Genomic DNA, 19,797 nt, shown 5'->3' with positions numbered 1-19,797 from the left:
TCATTAACTCTGACACTGTAGGTAGAATTCAATTACTAGCGATGTCAAATAGGAGCCTAGGGTTATTCGACTGTATAACGTTATGGCAGCGTAATATTGCCGATTTTTTTTCTCCCATCTCTGAAGTGCAAGGACTAAATCAGAGATGTTTTACTTACCGTAATACCCAGGAGTGCGTGCAGGCTCTGCAATATAGCTGTACCTAATCATTACTGGAGGCCCTCCCATGTAGTACAGTCTGACGTTCTACTGTCAATTCAGTTACCTTATACAAGTTGTTAAACAGATAACAGGATCCTGTAATGCTGATTAAAGCCTTTTATTGTGATACCTCAAATTGAATACAACGACGTGAAACAATTCACACAAGTGTTGCACAATATAGCTAGGACAGAACAGCAAAGCTATGACATCTCAAAAAAAAATAAAAAAAAAAAATTAGGAAAAATAATAAAACAAGCTGAGTGTAAATGGTGTAAAATAGTTTAAGTGAAGTGTCAACATCAGGCATCACATAGTGTGGCAGCATATCCCATTTATAACAGTGGTTCTATCTGCAAATACTCTTCAAGGATGAATATCTAAAAGTCCTTTCGCAGACTCCAAACACTGAAGTGGTTAAAGTTTACAGTGAATAAAGCTTGGCCCTGCTTTGACCATTAGAAACACATTGTTCTGGTGCCTTTCTGACCTCTGTTACATGGAAGAGAATTTCACAGTAATGACACTTCCTTTTCATTCCTTGCTATGAAGATAGCTGAAGTGTAAGATATAAAACGTTAATAATTTTGCAGACTATTAGAAGCATGTCCGCCTTTTAGCCCAAGCTTCCACCAACATTACTTATCCCAACAGTGAAAGGGTTAAATGCTCTCTAAACAGAATAGGTGTACCTGTTCAGCAGACAAGAGGACACATGACATATTTGCAAGTCTGTCAAACTCAAGGCAAATATAAAGAAAAGAAAAAAAAAAGTGTTTGCATTTCAGTAGCAGAGGGAGTGGGGTCCCTGGAAAGTATTTGCAAAGAGGACAATCCATACAAAGAGAGCAAAGTACTTTTTACTATGGGTTATGTACCTAGTTAGACAATGTAAGTAGTGTCCACTTGCTTTATAGCAGAATTCTAAAAGGTCTTGCAGTCAGCAAAATGTTCACATGGTAGGGAAATGTTTTTCTGCTCTTCCCATATATGTGCGATTGGCAGAAACCAAAGAGAGGCCATGGGATTGGAAAGAGTCACTTACTCCTATGGCAGCTTTCTAGCCAACATGTGCAATTTAAGGGGTTAAAGACATACTGTAAGGGAAAGCTGCCCACAAACTGTGTTCACAATAGATACCATATGTTTTTGTCTACCTAAATGCAGATATATAGTATCTGCTATAGAAGGGGAAAATATGGAAATACCAGAGAGAAAAGAACCATAGATCTTTAAAACAAAAGATATACATCTGGACATGATGATCCCTCACAGCAGAACTTTGAGGAAACCTTCCAGACAAGAATTCTCACTGTAACTTAAAGTCCCACACAGCAATTCTCTCTCTGGTCTTTCAGCTTTCTATGTCCAAAAAAAGACTGTGCAAAAATAATATTAATAATTAATAAGCTGCACAAAGTATTCTGTAAAGGCAACATTGTCACTGTCATGGGGACATGTAATGTTGGTCTGAGCACCGTATAAAAGGAAGAAGCCCCTAGAATCACTTTGTAACTCGGAGACAGGTATTAGAGCTGCCACCTGTCGGGGTATAGAGACAATTTTAGCACTGGAACACCTGAAGATCAAATTTGACAGTATAGTAGCTTTCCAAACAGCATATAAAAACAATACACACACAGAAATCTGATAAGTAGCTACAGGAATCATAAAAAAAGAAAATGTCAATTACCATAACACACAAAATACACTTTAAATATTACCCATATTATATACAAAATTGGTTAGATGGAAAATGCTTTTTTGTCTTTTTTATATATATTTCAAGTTTTATGCAAACTGCTGAAAAACAAACACACACAAATCAGGATCAGTAACCAGACTGTCCTATAGATCACTTTAGCCACAACCGGGAGCCATTTATATTTAGTGGGCATTTTGTTCATGAGGCAAGAACAGGCTTCTGATGGTGGCTGAATAGCTTTTTTTGTTTTGTTTTTAATATAAATTTGGAGGCCAATAATTACTTTGAACATATGCAAAAATAAGTAAAGCACAGTTCACTGGACTTATAGCAAAGTGCATAGCAAAATATAGGGACATACCAGCTAATCCCACCAATATAGTTCTAAAGAATGCATGGGCTATAGATTACACAGGTCATGCAATTTTATAATTAGCCCCTTCATTCAAACTGCGAGTATATAGCTAACAAATATTTAGTGTAATGCTCTTTTTATTTTAAATGTAGGCACCTGTTGTCAAAAATAATCCATTCACTACCAGCAGAGTAAACGGACTCATCTATCAATCTCCAGAATATTGCAAGGGTATTTAATATTGTCGCTGAAATGGTAGATATCCAATCATATAATTATTAATATATATATACAACTAAGCTAAATTTTTTCTATGAATAAACAATGCACTGAAAAAAGAGGTTTTCTATCTCTAAGCTTAGCTATGATCAGTCTTATTTTAAAAAAGGCAGTTGTTGAAATTGACTATACGCATAAAGTGCAGTCCAGCCTACTTCTAAAGAACGCATTAAGCAGCAGCATTGCGCAATGTCAATTACGCTGAAAAAGTCCATAGCATTACATTGAACATATTTAGGGGGCAGTGGCATTTTTATTGCAAGGATTCCCATAGTATATTTGAAGTCAAAGTGCTCACAGTAGTGGTTGTGTTGTATAGAAAAATAAAATGGTCCTGTAAGAGCCACAAGAGTTTTTGTCATCTCCCAATCCTCTGCATGGTCATTAATACATAATAATCCCGCCTTTCCAGAAAGGTTATGTGAGGAGGAAAGACTACTTCATTTCACTTATGGTCAGAAAAAAAAATGGCAAGAATTCAAAGCCCACATCAATCACAAAAGCCTAAAACAACTCATTTTAGAGAGAATGTCTATGTCTTGTGTTACCAAGGCATGTAGAAAAAACTAAAATACAAAAATGGAGGTAACATTATGACTAGTGAAGCATCCCCAGTATGACACATAGTGCACACTGAAGGTGGCAGATTCCGTCTCACTTACACAGCAGCTGCAGATGTGCACATGTAACAAGTCATTTAGGCAACATTTACTTTCATAGTTTGTTTACGTTCATTATTTCTTAAAATAAAACCCCACAAACTTTGGAAATGATTTAACCAGCAAACCACCCACACCCGAGAGTTAAATTAACCATCTTACAAAAAAAACCAAACCTGGGAATATAGTACTGTACAAACAAGTAGGGCCTTTTCCCCAGAAATATTTATCTATATTGTGAGTGTGCAAAAAGCAGGAGCACATCTACTAGCATTTCAAATGCCCTCTTTATCCAGTGCATTAAATGAAACCTACAATGGTTTATGGAACCAGCCATAATGCACTTTTGATGTCCGTGGCACTGCAGCAATAACGTTTTGTGCAAACCTCCTTGCTCCCACATGGGGTCTGCAACAAGTTGTTAGGCCATGCCATCATATGGATTAAGGTACAATTTTCTTTATATAGGATTCTTGACTTTGATTAGTCAAACAATTTTGCATTTGTAGCAGGAAAGATCATCAAAAGATTCTTTTTTTTCACCCCAGAGAGAGAACATTTTCCCTCCTTGGTATTTCAAAATCATGTGTAAACCAAAAGGATATCATTGGCGTCTGGCATGTCCAACTGCTTCCCTGCACTTTAGTAAAACACCCCTTACAGCAGCAGCACAGAGACTGAAGTCTTGAACATGCAGTGAAGTCTATCAGTGCTGTAAACCCTTCCCAGGCATGGAACACCTCGCACTGCAATACGTTCCATGTCACAAGCATGTAGGGGTTTTTGTTTCTTCTGCCCAATGCACGCTCGTTTCTTCAGCTTTGGATTTGGGATGCGGAGATGTGTAGAGGGAGAAAACATAGAATGTAGGCATGCACAAAAACAAAACGGCAAGCCAACACAGGAGTCTCAGGGACTTGTAAGTTACAAATCGAGGGGTGAGGGAATCTCTTCCAGTGTGTTGCAGCAGCAACAACATATAACAGTTGATCACACACACACACGAGAACATCTACATAGGGAACAGAAGAGGGACGATAGTAAAAGGGGAGCAGGAACCTTCACGGACATATGGGGGTTCAAGTCCAGCCACAACGTGCCCGTCAGCTACACTACTAGTCCATGAGGTTACTTTTTATTTTTTTGTAAAGTTCAGTGATATTTTCGGTTGCTCAACACCAAAAATTCACAGTTCAGTTTTATTTGCCTGTAATATAATAAGTTTCAAACAGACGCAAGCTGAAAAGAGAGCAGTGCACAAGGCTCACTCCCAGCCATTGTCTTTTATCATGTGAGCCAGTTCAATGATAAACTTTCCTTCTTTGTATTTCTGACTGCTTTCGAATGCATGTTCCTGTGGAAAGAGAAGGAGAAAGTAAAACAGAGCACCAGCAGATACTTCCTTAGAGCTTTAAGTCTTAAAGGCTTGTACATGTCACACTGCATATACGCTGCTCTTTCAGCTTCCTTCTATGATCTTTAAATCAGGTTGTTTAGTTCTGCTACCCTGGAATACACACAAAACTGGTTACTGTGTACCATGCAAGGAGCACAGCAGAGCTATATTATGTTATTCTGACGGTGGATATCGCCTTTAAAAAAAACACCGGATGGTGGACTGTATATTACAGCGCCAATATCTTAATACATTTTAATGTTTATATTTTACAAAAACTTTGGAGCACCCTTGGTGAAAGACAAGACAATTTTGCACAAAAAGCTCAGTTTTCCAGCTTGCATAAGGGCTTGTACAGCTGCCCTGCATGGTGTTTCCCAGCGTACACAGCCTTCAAACAGGGATCTAGAAGTCACAATGAGGACTAAGCTGCAGCACTGACGACAGTCTTTGCTTCAGACAATAGACAGATCCGGACATATTTTTGGTACAGTGAGAGTACGGACAGTACAGCCTTCAATGATCTATTAATTTTAGAGCAATCCATTCTGCATTCCCTTAGGAAGGTTTATTTTTTTAGTGACAGCTAAGCAAACACTTGATAGAGTACTATTATTTTAAAACAATGACACTTGGTTAACCCCTTCTAAAACTACCTCTCCTGCTTATATAAAAAAAAAAAGAAAAAAAAAAGGGAGGGTTAAGAAAAGAAAAATATGCCATTCATAAAGGTTTTGCTGGTTTCATTTAAAATATGCACAGATAGCAAGACAAATCACTTGGAAAGGCATGCATGAATCACAAGGAATCTAATCGGTTTTCTGATTCTGAACTCGCCAGAAGCTGTGATATGATGAGAACACTGTATTAATATAAAACTCACATATTTCCAGCCGAGTGTAGTTTTACAGTTCTCACAGTATATATCAGCCACTGCATGCAACCCGGTTAAAAGGACCCTTTCTTCTGCTGGACCACAGCCGACATTTACCCTACAGGACAGAAGTAGTTTATTAAATGCATATTCCCATCATGATGTGATGCTAAACTTAAAGGTTTTACTAAACACTGGATCCTGTATTGTGGAACTTTATAGCAAGTGGTTTTCACTTCATTTCATGTCAATCATGGCTTAAAAACCTTACATTAATGGTAGGAAAGTTCTTTACTGCTGATATAAAATGGGTTAATGCATGCAATGCACTTCTCATTAAATGAGGGCATAAGGGTTCAAGCTTAGCCAGATTCTGAACCACAAAATCTTGGCAAGTATGAACGAATACTACAAGCATTTCAGATACTTTGCTAATCTGGCTGTGTAAGGAATATGCAGCAACCGAGAATTGGGCCCTCTAGAATTTCCTGCTGGTAAGGACTACAAACAGATACTTTCACACCAAATGTGATCTACACCAGGTGCTCTGGAGAAAGAATGCTACAACGCCAATAGAGATTTTATTCCATGTGAATCTATTTATAGCCCAGCATTTGGACAGCTTCTCACAAGATTATAAATAAGGAAGTGGCCAGACTGAGGAAAGCTTTGTACTCTGGACCAAAATAGCAAGACTAAGAACTTTTAGACATCTTAGACAAGTGTGATAATTGTCACTATAGGTTAATGTGTGTGTGTGGATTATACATTGCCAGCATAGGGTTCTGCCTAAACTTGTGCTAAATAAGGAAATATATTTAGATTTATAAACACAAATTGAGCAAATGAGCATATTTCCAATTATTGACCCTGTTGTGCCTTTCAGTCCCATATTGACAAACATGTAAACATTCCTCAGCTTCCATTAAGTGGAGCTATAACAGGTTACTAGGACTCATTTATATGAGCGCATTTATAGTTATGGGGGGTTTTGCAGTGATAATATGGGTAGCATTCTAGAGACAAGTTAAGCACCATCTAAGTGCTGTAGATTATGGAATGCATGATCTCTGTCTAGAAGTATGTACTGCTTACACAACAGCAATTACAAAATGCAGTGCTGTCAGGAATTCCAGAAATTGCATATGCAGCTCAAAAATATGCATTTTTATCCATATCGTTATACTTGTATGCACATCCAAAGTGAAACTTAGCAGGAATCTGTAGGGGATGTTGCTGGGGCTCTCAAATATAATACCATGTATCTGGCAGACAGACAGGGTGCGGGCACACACTTAAATTATGTAGCAGTCAGTAGATAATCATGAGCTAGACCAGATTATGGATTTTGAATGGGTGGTGGTAAACTTGTTCTGAAAATGTAACAGTCCAGTGTCTTCCTATGTGAAATAAGGACTGCATTGGGCCATCCTGTTCCACTCAGCTCATATTTCAAAAATACCAACCATCAGGTTCTGTACAGTTATACCTATTGCTTGTGACATACATGCTTCCTCCTCAAGTGAGCCTACACTAAAACGTAAAAAAGATCATTAACAGGATTAGGCCAAATGCATTATTCTGTGATACTGACTGTAGTATTCATCAACCTAACATGACTGCAGCATGCACGCATTGTACTCACAAGTTAAAGGTATACAAGATAGATGAACACAGAGCTGCTTGACAAACACAGATGGTTCAACATCACAGCAATTACAAGACTACCAAATAATGTGCTGAATTAAATGCCTAAAAGGAGTGGTGTAGAATCACTGGAAAGGAATTACATAGGAAAATACTTACACAGAGTTAAAGAGGTAGGCTCTTCCTTGACTTCCCTGAAATGACTACAAAAAAAAAAAAAAGTAAATTAGCTTTAAAATACTAAAAAAAAAAAAACACAAGTTATTCACAAACTTAAGAAAGGCTGGACATATATGTGCAGAACCTGTATCCAAATAAATGATTTAGATCATAAAAACTATGCAATAATAAAAAAAAAAAAAGTAAAAAGTTAAAAAAACAGGGCGGCTTCCAGAGAAAACTGGTAAAGCACAGAAAAAACACCTTTCCCGTCACAGATAATGTATATAAAATTTATGTTATTACATAACAGACTACTGGGGACTTTGCTTAAAATTGGTTTTAGAGCAATAGTACTTGGTTTACAGATAAATGGTGCAAATTGCAATGGTTTCTAAATATTTTGATCTCATTGAAACTTGTGGATGACACAAATCATGCTTCTAACCAATACACTTAGAACTGCATATAGTGAACTGTCCAGGTGGTGGGTTTATACCAGTTTATAGGATGATGTATTTGAACATGTGCACCTTAGAAAAGCTTTGGTCTTAATCAGCTACATATTTCAGTTTGAAAGTTATATTTATAAACTAAAAAATAAGGTGATAAAACCTTGAAAGTAAAAGCTCAGAAAATGTTCTGCTAGTGCAACAGGGATAAAAAACCCAAAATTAGTCAACACTACTACACCCAATAGAGCAAAGAAAAGAAGAGAAGAATTGAGCCACCCATAATTCAGACAGCTCTAAACAAAACTCAGACAAATTACAAAGCACTCGATCATCCAAAGCTGCGAGATGAAAGAACATTTTGAGGTAAAGTAATGACAGATAATCATTACACATTACTCTGCCACTTCTGAGTATTTTATAATGAAAGGAGAACAATCACCTAGAGGTTGACTAACCTCATCACAATGAGCGTGATTTAGAAGTAGAACATGACACTACTATATTGTGCTTAAAATACAGAAGAGTGCACAGATTGACACTTCCCAAGAAGAGGTAGCACTGCCACAGCAATCCAAGAGGCAGTGATACAGTGTTAGTGTTGTGACCACTTCATATCATATTTATTATTTCCTTGGCGCAGATACAGCTGTGAGGTTTTAAGCAGGATTGGTTATTCTCATGTCACCCACATGTGGCCAAACGTAATGATCATATTGTACCTCCGGTCAAACTGCAGAATCAGCATGTTTGTGAGGCCAGCTTTAATATTAAAGTAGTGCCAAGTAATGCGAAGCATGATCAATGTTAACAACTTCACTGCCAGGTTGTACTTGCTTTCCCCTACGCCCATGGAGTGCAAGCTTCATGGCTAACATTAAGGGTGTGCATATGTAAAGTGTTTCACGCAACAGGACAATGCAGCCTATTCAGAGTAGGCCAGATCCGCAGTAATGATGTTGCTTGGCGGGGGGCTGTAAAAATGTAATAAATAAAACAAAATGCCAATGTATACAGCAGTGTGGTGCTTATAGCCCAGGCTGGGGGACAAAGAGAGAGGGTGCCCCACACAAAAACTGCAACAAAAAAAAATCAGGCAATGCTGGACTGTTTTGATCACACCAACAGGGAAACCTGCAGCATGGGGTCCTCTGTCATATCATGCACCAGTCTGGTCAGCACAGGGAGAATCATTTCCACCACCCCTGCAAAAAGTGTGGGTTACCCCGATGCTGAATATCATGGGGTTCATCTTGACCCCTTTGTGACATGATGGTGGGAGTCAGGGGATTTCAGTTAAAGTAAAGAAATCATTAGTGGAGCTGCAGGTCCCAGCAATCCCTGACAACCATTAATTGCTTGTGCATGCTGGCACTTGTAGAACAAAAGACATTTTCTTTATATTAGAATCTTAATGACAAACTACATAAAACAGGATGAGGGAGATTGGGGGGGTCTAAAGGAGCAAAAGGGAATAAAAAATAAAATAAAGCTAACAAGCATCCCCTTCTCCATTGGTTATTGGAGAAATGGGAGCCCATTATAGAGTACAATAAAATATAAATAAAATATGCCCTTTGAGACACTAGCAAACAAAGGCGGAGGTTATCGGTGTTTAACAACTGTTGAGGAGACAGGTCACCTCATTATGCTGTTTGTACATTTTTCTGTTAGCAGCAGATGCTGGGTGTGTCCTACATAACTCCCTTCTTATTTGTTGTTAAAGCATTCTTGGTTTAACCCCAGAATTGCCAGAGTGGAAAAAACAAAACAAAAACACACTACAAGGCATTTCTTAAATTTGTAATGAACAATATAGGCATAGTATATTTTCACTTGGGGGTGCAACTAAACACTACACAGAGAACAGTCAGGTAAAGACACTGATGTAGACCAGAACCTACAAACACATGCAATTCCTAAAAGCTAGAAATGTATTTAAAACTATCAGAAGACAACTATTATTATACTTTATCAATGCTGGCCTGACTGTATTGAAACCAATTATTCACAAAGTTGTTGAGTGATTGTTCATATACCTGTTAAACAAATCTGATCTGACAGAACAGGAAGACATTTGAACTGTATGCACAATGTAGGAAGGTAGTAGAATCATTACATATATAAAATATACACTCACACCTAATCCAATCAGATTATTAATTCTATTTGCAACCTATAAACCTCTCCTAAAGCTAAACTCACAGCGACCAGTTTCCCTTCAAGGGAAGTGCTTGACAGGTGATATTTCTGACATTGTAATAGGATAGATATACAATACAACTAAAATTATCACACAAAAAGTGCTCCTTATTCAGGTCCCCAACTACCTCAATTAAAAGAACACATCCCCATTTTAAAAGCATTCCCATAGGAATTCTCTATAAAGAAATATATATTATATATTTGAAGCACCACCATTGTTCTTGTGTACTTTCCAGTTTGTAAAGGAGTTGCAGACGTTAAGTCCTCCTCCTGCAAGTGTGCGCTAAAAATACACCACTTCCATTCATACTGGGAACAAGGGGGGTTGGTACAAGAGGGGAGAGAGGTGACAGGAAGCACAATCAACCTCTAATGACCTCTCATAGCTGCCAGCTATTTGTAATATGTGTATGTATATAGCACACAAATACTGAGCAGCTTTATTTTAACACAGCTATTTACAATTGAGCAACGACCTTTAAATCTGTCTGCACATTTTAAATTTGTCACCTCAGAACGCTATATGATTTATCAAAGGTGAAAAACTTTTAGCTGAATTTTCTCCGAACTTATATAGGGACACCAGCCACATTTCTATAAATACTATGAGGCACCACAATGGACATAACTAAACGCTTTACATGTCATTCATTGGGTAACTCAAGAACAGTCCATTAACCCCCTAGATCTTTCATGCAGAAAAGATCCTTATGAGATTACATTGACTATATCAAAATATTTCTTATAATTATGATACTCCTTCAGCACAATATACTGCCTGTGCCCTCAATTTTAGGAATCATTATCATGTGGATAAACAACTCATGATTTTACAATAATATTTTGTGCCTCATCTTCTCCTACCTTTATATGTTACTTTCATTTTAAAGGAGATACATTTGTGAATATTTTTTTCTGTTATCTGTAGGTTAACTTAAAATATTTAGGACATTTACACACTGGCATTTGCAATGCATCTCTATGGCATATTAAAATGCAAGTAAAAAGGCACTGAAGCATTGAGTTTATAGGTATGCTTAATAAACTTTTATAATGCATCTTTTTTGGTTTCTTTTTTTCAAAAGATTAATCTGACAAAACAAGAAGTTATATATTTTTTTAAACAAAAAGGCATCTCATTGCGCTTACAATGTGCTCTTTTTAGTATGAGATTTTGAACTACGATGACCCATGTCAGATGGAACAAGGAGCTTTGTTTTGTTTTTTTAAAAAATATTTATTACAGTAACATACTAAGTCCAAGGCAAATATGTACGGGTCTCATTTGGTACAATGATTTTCATTTTCACATACATTTACAGGCGTTTAACTTTTCTTAGAAATAAATATTGTAAACAGTATTTTGAGGCCAGTGTGTACGTAACCATAGGCTTCTCAGGAGCATTAAGGGTATAACTGGTCTCCAGACTGTAGCAGTGTTGTTTCAGCAAAGCACAAAACAGCTGCAGCTGCCTGCCAGGTTCCACTTTAATAAATAGGGATGGAGCAGGTGTGTCAAAAGTTCAGCTAGTATATTTTCACTTGTTATATGTCAGCAGAATTCTCGGCACACCAGATTTCTAAATACAAATGTAACATTCTTTATGCATACATTCTTTATTCCCAACAGGAAAAAAAAAAAAAAACAAACATGAAAAATACTAATTTGCAAATTATCTCATGAAATGGGAGTTCAAAAATGCTGTTGTCTTTTAAGCAGCTATTTCAGGCCAACTTTAAAAAAAAAAAATAAAAAAAAAAAATTCTCACAAACCTTTCTGGTTGGTCAGACTCCTAGGGGTATATTTATCAAGCAGGGTTTATGAAAATGTCCACTTCTTGATGGTTTGCCGTCATTTTTTAAAACTACAATTTTATTAAAGTCAAAACCCGTTGGCTTGGTCTTAAATAAAATTGGAGTTTTAAAAAAATGACGGCAAACCACTGAGAATTGGCGGCTTTTAACTGAGCACTGCTTGATAAATATAACCCCTTGCTTACATTGTGTGTGGTTATAAGCATACACACACAGCCTTACATGAAGATGTGTGTACCTTACTACATATACTCATATGGATCTAGAGCAATTGCCACCATTAACAAATATAGCTAAAATGAAGAGATGGCGGGTCAAACCGGTAAAGATGGGGTTAACATGACTTGGGTAGCTTTCTTCTGCTCAGCTTGTAATACTGACAATCTCCTTTTAGAAAAGTACCGCTACTACTTTCACAACAAAGACAGGTAAGGAGGAAATTGAGGAAAGGTGAAAGAAAGATCCTTACCTTGGATATCAACTCATCATGATTGGCTAAGTGAGCTCTACAGTGGATACAGCTGTAAGTTCTGTGACAGTTTGGCAGATAAGCCTGAAAAGTTTTGGATTTTGTCATCTTCACCATGTCTGCCGGCGGTTCCTCACTCAGCTCGGGGCTGGCACTGGAAGAATTACAACTTTGTTGCACTCTCTGACACAAGAAACACTGGAAAATGCAAGCAAAAGCCGTTGTTGGTTTGGGGAGTGTGTGGCACTTCCCACACAGATGCCAGGAGAGAAAGTCAACCTGAGGAAAGAAAAAATAAATAAATAAATAATCATACAAGGAACGTTACCACCCAAAATTTGTATTACATTGGGAATTGTAAAACAGTGATAACATACATTATTCATAATGAGCCTGTTCACACCTATGCACTTCTGGTGTGCAGTTATGCGGTATTCTGGCTACACACAAGGCAATGTCACACCAGGCATTTGTCCAAATATTGCAGTGTATACTCAATAACTCAACTGAAAAAAAATCAGATCATAGTCGGTCAGGTCGGTAAATACAGTTGGAAGATTACCCATAGCTGCAAGTGCAGACCACTGTGATGCAAGAAAGTGACCTTGGCTGCTCAATAAGAGGGGTCTAATGTCTGGATTCCTAACCAGTTGCTAATTTACATAATATAATGCCCCTATTCACAGGAGAACTAACCAAATATTCAATATATTCCTGTTTCCTCCCCAGGACCTACATCCCGGGTGCTCCACGAGCTGCTTTTTACTTGCCCCCTGGCTCTTGGAGATAGATTTGACACAGTCTGACCAGTCCTGGCAGAGGGTCAGCAGCCAGGCATAAATTAACTAAAACAAACTATAAGTGTGTCCAGTCCAGCAGCAAGCAGACAATAACCGCCACAGTCTAATATAAGTGTTGGCAATAACCTTCAACTTTTTCATTATTGAAGTATTACATTCCCCCACCCAACAACTTCTTAATGCCACCCAGCTAGCAAAATTGTCTGAAGAGAACACTGTGCAATGTATGGTAGAGGGGGCCCAGGAGACACTGACTACACCACTGCCTGGAGACTATACAGAGCATGGGTATCCAGGAATCAATATCTGAAAAATGGCAAAACTGTCTAAGTGGAGGAACCTGTGTGGCACAAATAATGGGGAGAGGGGAAGGTTATATAAACAACTTTGAGACTGGAGTCCCTATGCATAATACACCATTAAAAATAAACATTATAAGCTACATTTTAAAATGCATTTTCTGTGTTCGAGAAACCCATCAACTTCCTCCCAACTTGGGTTACCAGAATGGACTTCCTTGCTTTGGGTTATACATACACTCAGCATATATCACTAAAGCATCACATTTTAGTTATGGTGACCAATAGGTCACCATCAATGGAAATATGAAATAGTTTCTAATATCCTGCCAATGTCCAATTAAAATTTGGACAATGTTAATGGAAGTAGAAAAACAAAACAAAAAAAAAAACAAACTACAGCTTACATACATAGAACAAAGTAATATGCACATGGTGAATGTAAATCCCAGTCTAATGTACTTTTGCTCAACTAACCAAATATTAATATAATTTTAAAGCCTGTTCACATGACCCAAGTTATCCGTCTAATTTATGGCTCATATCAACTGGTGTTTTATCAAAATATGTTTTTTTTTTTTATGTAACTCATGAAAACAAGTCTGACCCTAGATTTCAATCTTTTTAGGGTTACCATACACATTGGTGGTTTACTTAAGTTGCGGTAATTTTTTTCGGAATTGTTTCTTCAGTTTTTGCGTTTCATCATCATCATCATTTATTTATATAGCACTACAAATTCTGTAGCACTTTACAATTGTGAACACACACAGTAATACAATACTGGCTACTACAGACAGAGGTAAGAGGGCCCTGCTCCCAAGCTTACTATCTGTGGAACAATGGCAGGTGATACATGAGGTTAAGTGCTATACAATGCATATTGGTCCAGCCAGATTGCAAAGGTCCAGCCAGATTAAAAAGTGCTTAGTGGGCTGTATGATCAAGCGCATCAATGTGGTCAAAGGGTTGTTGTCTTGTGTGGAATATGTAAAGGGAGGTAATAAAGTAACCCTAGGGTGGTTTAAGAGGGTTTCAGCATGTAAATGCATCGAGAAGCTTACAGTAAGCTCTAAAACACAAGTAAAAATGCATAGTAAACTTGTCTGATCTACATTAACAAAGCAAGTGAAACTCCAGTAGATAGAAGGCTTTAACTAATCTGTAGTAGTTCATGTCCATCTGCTAGCATTGCACAGATACATAATGCACATCATTAAAAACATTTTTCACTGCAACAGGGTCTATTTTTTGGCAGTGTTCCAGAGTAATATGCGATCAGTTTTCTCAGTCTGCATAACAATACATGCTATGTTCATGCAATTAGCCACCACAACATGACCCCGGATCACCAGGTAATTTTTGGGATATATTTTTATTTCCTCAATAAAATATAATTAAGTAAAAAGGTTTATTTTTTACAGCCAGTTTTTACATTTTATTTATTACAATCCGAGCAACATTTTAAAGAGGTATGGAGGGGTGGTAATGAAACTGACCTACTGACTATACATATATATTAGCGCCATTTTGCAACATTATTCCATTTTATTTATAGGTTTATTATATACATAAACATTAAACCCACAAACACCAATATCCCAGTATGACGGTCTGTAGCAAACAATTTGCTAAAAGCAGGGTCAATAGAAGAGTGCACTGGATCTACTTCCTTCTTAGTGGTCAGTAAACTGAACACTAAATAAACAACTTACAAGCTAAGCAAACCAAATCTGTGTCTGGTAGATAAGAATAGGCAAGTAAACATCGCATACATACTATTGTACAAGCAAACTGTATGCCATTAGCTGCCAACTGAGAACAATCCCTCTTGCTGCAAAGCGATTCAAAGCTGCAAACCTATATGAACAATAACAATATATTCTGTACTATGCAAGTGAGAAGTTGAGTGGATAAGAATCACGAGAAAAGGTAATGGGCATGAATAAAGAGCCTCGCACCCCAGGTACAGTCAATAATTCTGGAATGCTGCTTGTAATCGTATTAAATGTGGAAGAGCAAAAAAGCACATGAAACTGAAAGGTGCAGTGGAAACCCTGTGCTTAACAAACATTGGGATGAAGGAACAATAACAACAACAAAATTCTCAATAATACTTTCGCCATGTGAGATGGTGACAAAATGCAGAAGTGAGTAGAATTGCAGTTTTGTCTCTGGCGTGAACTTTCTGCTTGAAATAAGTATATTTTTTTTATAAATGCTTGTAGAGAATTTAAAATGAGTGGCACGCAGTCTGCTACATTTGGAAATAGTTACCATTTAATTGTTCTCATTAGTGTTAACGAACATGTCATAACATTATTAGACAATGAATGTGCAGTCAGCAAACAAATTTTCCAAACCGGCATAGATTTCATTTTTTTCTCCAGAAGATATCTGTCACGGTAATAATGGCTTACAGCTACGCAAGTGGTGCTTTTTGTGCACATATGTATTTATTATTTATATCCAATAAAATGGATTTGTGAATAAAACAATTTACAAGGTCTTAAATTTTCTACATGACAACATACTACAATGAGCACTGCTTTTAGCAGATCTTCTCAGGTGTATTTACAGGAAATACCCAATAGGAATAAGCTGGTGATTCAACCAATATACCCGGATATATAAACAAAGATAGAAGTGAAAGATGAGCATGTGCAGACTGGAGAGACTGGTGCCAGGAACCAAGAGAACACCCCCAATGTGACATGTACAATCTGATGGCTCCGCCTAAACAGCAGAGTATTAAGTAGGTGCTTAGAAGCTGTGCACTCCAAGTAGCTGTTTCACAAGTGCAGTCATTGTACATAGCCTTATAATGATTTAAGCCCTAGTGTGCTGGGCTAAATTCTAGAATGCTAGTATATCAGTGTTCTAAAAAAAAAGGTTTTTTTTCTTCTTCCAATTGTATACTACATTCTGTTTTAGGCAATAAAACAGTGCAATGCCATAAAGGTTAAGGAGTGGTTAGTAGGTTGGGAGCACTTTATAGTGGCCAGTCATTTAACACAACAACACTAAACACTGGCTTTGTAGTTCCTACTTTGTTGTACTTTATTTTTTTTTGTGAGTCTATCCTTAGGGAGCATTAACATAAAACAGACAGCCTAGCTCCAGTTTGTATATACATATACACATAAAGGAATATGTATATAGTACAACAACTGCTTGTTTGCACAAAACACATAATCAGACCTCTCTTGTAGCACAAATGACTGGAGACTCAAATGCGGATGTAAATAGAACTTGGTTACAGCCTCCCTTTTCAAACAAAGGAGAAAAGCGCATGTCTGTCAGACATGATCTTTTGTTATTGCAAATTCTCATTAGCACCAGATACATCCCAGATACATTTGTGCAATTTTAGATGTTTAGCACAAAGAATTAATAACTGAAGAAAATATAAAATTGCCAAAAACAATAATGGGAAGGAAATATATATTTTATATGACTACTATTCTGTTTCTGGTTTGTAGCTTCAAAATGTACCCACATTAACTACAGAGCGAAGTATGCAAATTGAAAACAGTTTCATAGTTTCAGATGTTAAAATGACCATTTGATCGTTTAAAAACTCAGCTGAGTTATATAGGAGCTTTAATATGTAGCTTCTTAAAACAAAAACAAAAAAAACTAACTATGCTCTATTCAGTGTATCTTTGTTTAGACAGGCATAAATATTGCAGGAATATGCATGTACTGGGAAAGATTAACACAGAACAAACACAAGGCAATCACAACAGTCACGCAGGAAAATCATTTGAAGAGATTTCTGGAACAAAGTCCATTGAGGTCTTTGTTTCCCATGGCAAAGAATGAACGCAATAATCAAGGCATGCTGTCTGCAAAAGTGACTGGTTTCAGAAATTCTCAGTTGGCTTCAGTCTATAAATAGAAACTGTTCAGCCAGTGAGACAAGTCTCAGTGACAGCTTGGGGGTAATTACCCTGTAATACATGGACAGCCGACATTCATACAATCCTAAAAAGAAGTGTGCCCACATTTTCTGCCCAAAATGGCAAGAAGAAAAAGAGAATTGTATAGTGGGAAGGTTTGGACAAATGTCTTTTATATATGAATATAGCTGATGGTAGGAAGAGGAAGTAGATATACTGAAAATCTTTGTTAAGTCGACTACAGTAGTAAACCCTTTATTGCAAAACTATTTTAAGGCTACTTGACATGGGGTTTAGCACACAACTTTAATCCCCCCAAGACAAGTGAACTAGGCAGATAATTACTTATCTGAATACTGAATTGAAATTAATAAATCCATCTATCCCTTTAAACAGTAGAACACAATTTTAGGTAAGACAATACACTCAAGTGAAAAACAAACACATATCCTTTATCCCACAAACAAACAGCTCAGATGATGAGAATGTGACATATCACTGCAATTACATGTACTTAACCAACTGCTTCCTTAACCCCTTCAGAGCTGTTGCTGTCCAAGGCAGGATGATGAGTTATTAGTCATATTGTTAACACGTTTAAAAATTACATGTTATTATCTACATCACCAGGAGTGATAATTATCCCTTGCATTTTTCTAACAAACAACCTGGCAGTTCAGCTGTATTATAAACTGGATGGTATTTGTGTGAGTTACCTGGCCAAACAAGGAGTACAATGAAACAACTATTTATTAAAAATGCAGCAAACCCATGCTGTTCAAACTAGGTGAATATGTGCCAACATGGCCAAGTGTTAAGTACCTAGATAAAAAAAAAAAAAAAAAACATTTTCTTACATTTTACTGTAACAAGAGCCATTCAGTTTGCATCCATGGTCCAATAATAGAATGATATGTATTATTTGTATGCCAACATCTGTTGTTGGCATGTATTATGTCAAAGGTAAAGTAAAACAATGTTATATGATTCTTCACAGTGATAGGTCTGTGAATAGTATTACTGATGTATCCAGATTGACAATATGTAATCTCACACAATGATCTAACAAGAGATGGAGATGGTTTTGTTTACTTATCCAAAGCATGGACATCTTGAACAACACAAACACACTGCATCCCGGCCAGACACAATACTGTGCTGTGAAACTACTTTGACACTTATAAATTTCATGTTTGGGGTCAGTAAAGCTACACACATATATGATCAACAAGTTTTGTTGTCAATGTCAACAGTTACTCTATGTAATAACAGACCTTGTAATCAGAGATAACGCAATTCTCAACAGCGCAGCCCAGCCTCACCCACGTTCTAGGCAGGCTTTGTATAGACAAGAGGGGTCTCAGGCACTGAGAGGGTGCCACAAGCCCGAGCAGCCCCCCACATTGTACCCAGATGCCCCAGTTGTCCTCTTACAGCTCTACCCCCTCCCCCATCATGTTGGTGCTCATCACCAGTATGCTGAGCGACCTCCTCTCCCCTCTGACTATAGCGTGACCCCCAACTCTTCTCAGACACAACTGTCTGCTCTCGTTCTCACCACCCCCATTACACCCTGTGTCTCCCCTCTCCTTACTCGTTGCCTCTTGTTCCCTCTTCTCTTAAATCCTCGTCAGTTTCTACGTCGCTCATTCTCCGGGCGGCTGTGCTCCCCGCCGCCGCCACCTCCTCCTCCCGCCGCTTTTGTTTTGTTTCTGACTGAAAACCGATCAACGGCGGTTTAGAGCAAGGGGGGGAGCCTACGTAAAAACACTGTCCGCAGCATCCAATCACAGCGCGGTTACCTGTCTCTGTCACAAAGTCAGGAACCAACCACCCAGTAGATCAGAACAAGGGAGCAGGATTAGCCAATAGCTGCCAAAATCCTTGTGCGTCACCGCCAATGAGCAGTCAGCTCTTGTGAGCAACGACCAATGACGATTGAAAGCTTCCTCGAGACAAAGGATGTTTTGGTTGCGGTTGGGGAGGAGACTATAATAGAAGGCGTGGTTTAGAATGACAACAGACATTCTATAGAACCGTTTTCGGGGATTGGTGGCGAATTATGACATTTATGTTTCTTATCCAATCAGGTGTTATGGGCGGGGAGTTTAAGGGCTGTTGTTTGGGTCCCTGAAACAGGCGCGAGCCCGGGTGGCAACGAGACTTAGGGGGAGGAGCTGCGGGGACGCGCAAACGGAGATAAACAACAGGCGCGTGACGAATGTATGTGTTGCTGCAGTAACCTTAACACTATACTGTCCAGTGAGCACCATTGTCCTGTCTGTTTACCCTCCCATTGCCCCAGTGATTGTCTCAGTTCGCTTAACACACTTATAAGTGGCCCAGGTTTTGAATGCTCATCGTTTTGTTTTGTTTTTTAACAATGATTGTTCCGCTCTCTTCTTGTTTGGGTTGTTTCAGTTATCAGACAGAGCCGTAACTTAGAATTCTAGCCCCTGGGGCGGGAAAGACAAATTCCGCCCCCCTAGCCCTCAATTTTAACCAGATGAACCTAAAACATTCCTAAATTGTTTCCCCCCCCCCTTCAGCGTTGTGCCCTGGGCGGTCGCCCCTATCGC

At 38.0% G+C, this 19,797-nt stretch overlaps 1 protein-coding gene across 1 annotated transcript; it reads right to left on the bottom strand.

Moving 5' to 3' along the window:
- Window positions 1–303: 303 nt before the first annotated feature.
- YPEL1 (yippee like 1) lies at window positions 304–18,971 on the bottom strand. Its single transcript, XM_075216312.1, has 5 exons — window positions 18,813–18,971; window positions 12,218–12,496; window positions 7,276–7,319; window positions 5,479–5,587; window positions 304–4,553 (listed from the first exon to the last, which is right to left on the bottom strand). Exons 2-5 carry the CDS (start codon window positions 12,332–12,334, stop codon window positions 4,464–4,466), a joined length of 360 nt encoding a protein of 119 aa, XP_075072413.1. The 5' UTR covers window positions 12,335–12,496; window positions 18,813–18,971; the 3' UTR covers window positions 304–4,463.
- Window positions 18,972–19,797: the final 826 nt, after the last annotated feature.

The sequence above is a fragment of the Mixophyes fleayi genome, chromosome 1, assembly GCF_038048845.1.
Source record: "Mixophyes fleayi isolate aMixFle1 chromosome 1, aMixFle1.hap1, whole genome shotgun sequence".
NCBI classification, from domain to species: domain Eukaryota; kingdom Metazoa; phylum Chordata; class Amphibia; order Anura; family Limnodynastidae; genus Mixophyes; species Mixophyes fleayi.
This window is presented reverse-complemented; position numbering and strand designations above follow the sequence as displayed.

Coding starts and splice junctions, on each gene's coding strand:
- YPEL1 (XM_075216312.1), bottom strand. CDS start 12,334: ATGGTGAAGATGACAAAATCCAAAACTTTTCAGGCTTATCTGCCAAAC. Junction 5,588..7,275: donor GCCTACCTCTTTAACTCTGT/GTAAGTATTTTC, acceptor TCTGTCCTGTAG/GGTAAATGTCGGCTGTGGTC. Junction 4,554..5,478: donor CTACACTCGGCTGGAAATAT/GTGAGTTTTATA, acceptor CTCTTTCCACAG/GAACATGCATTCGAAAGCAG.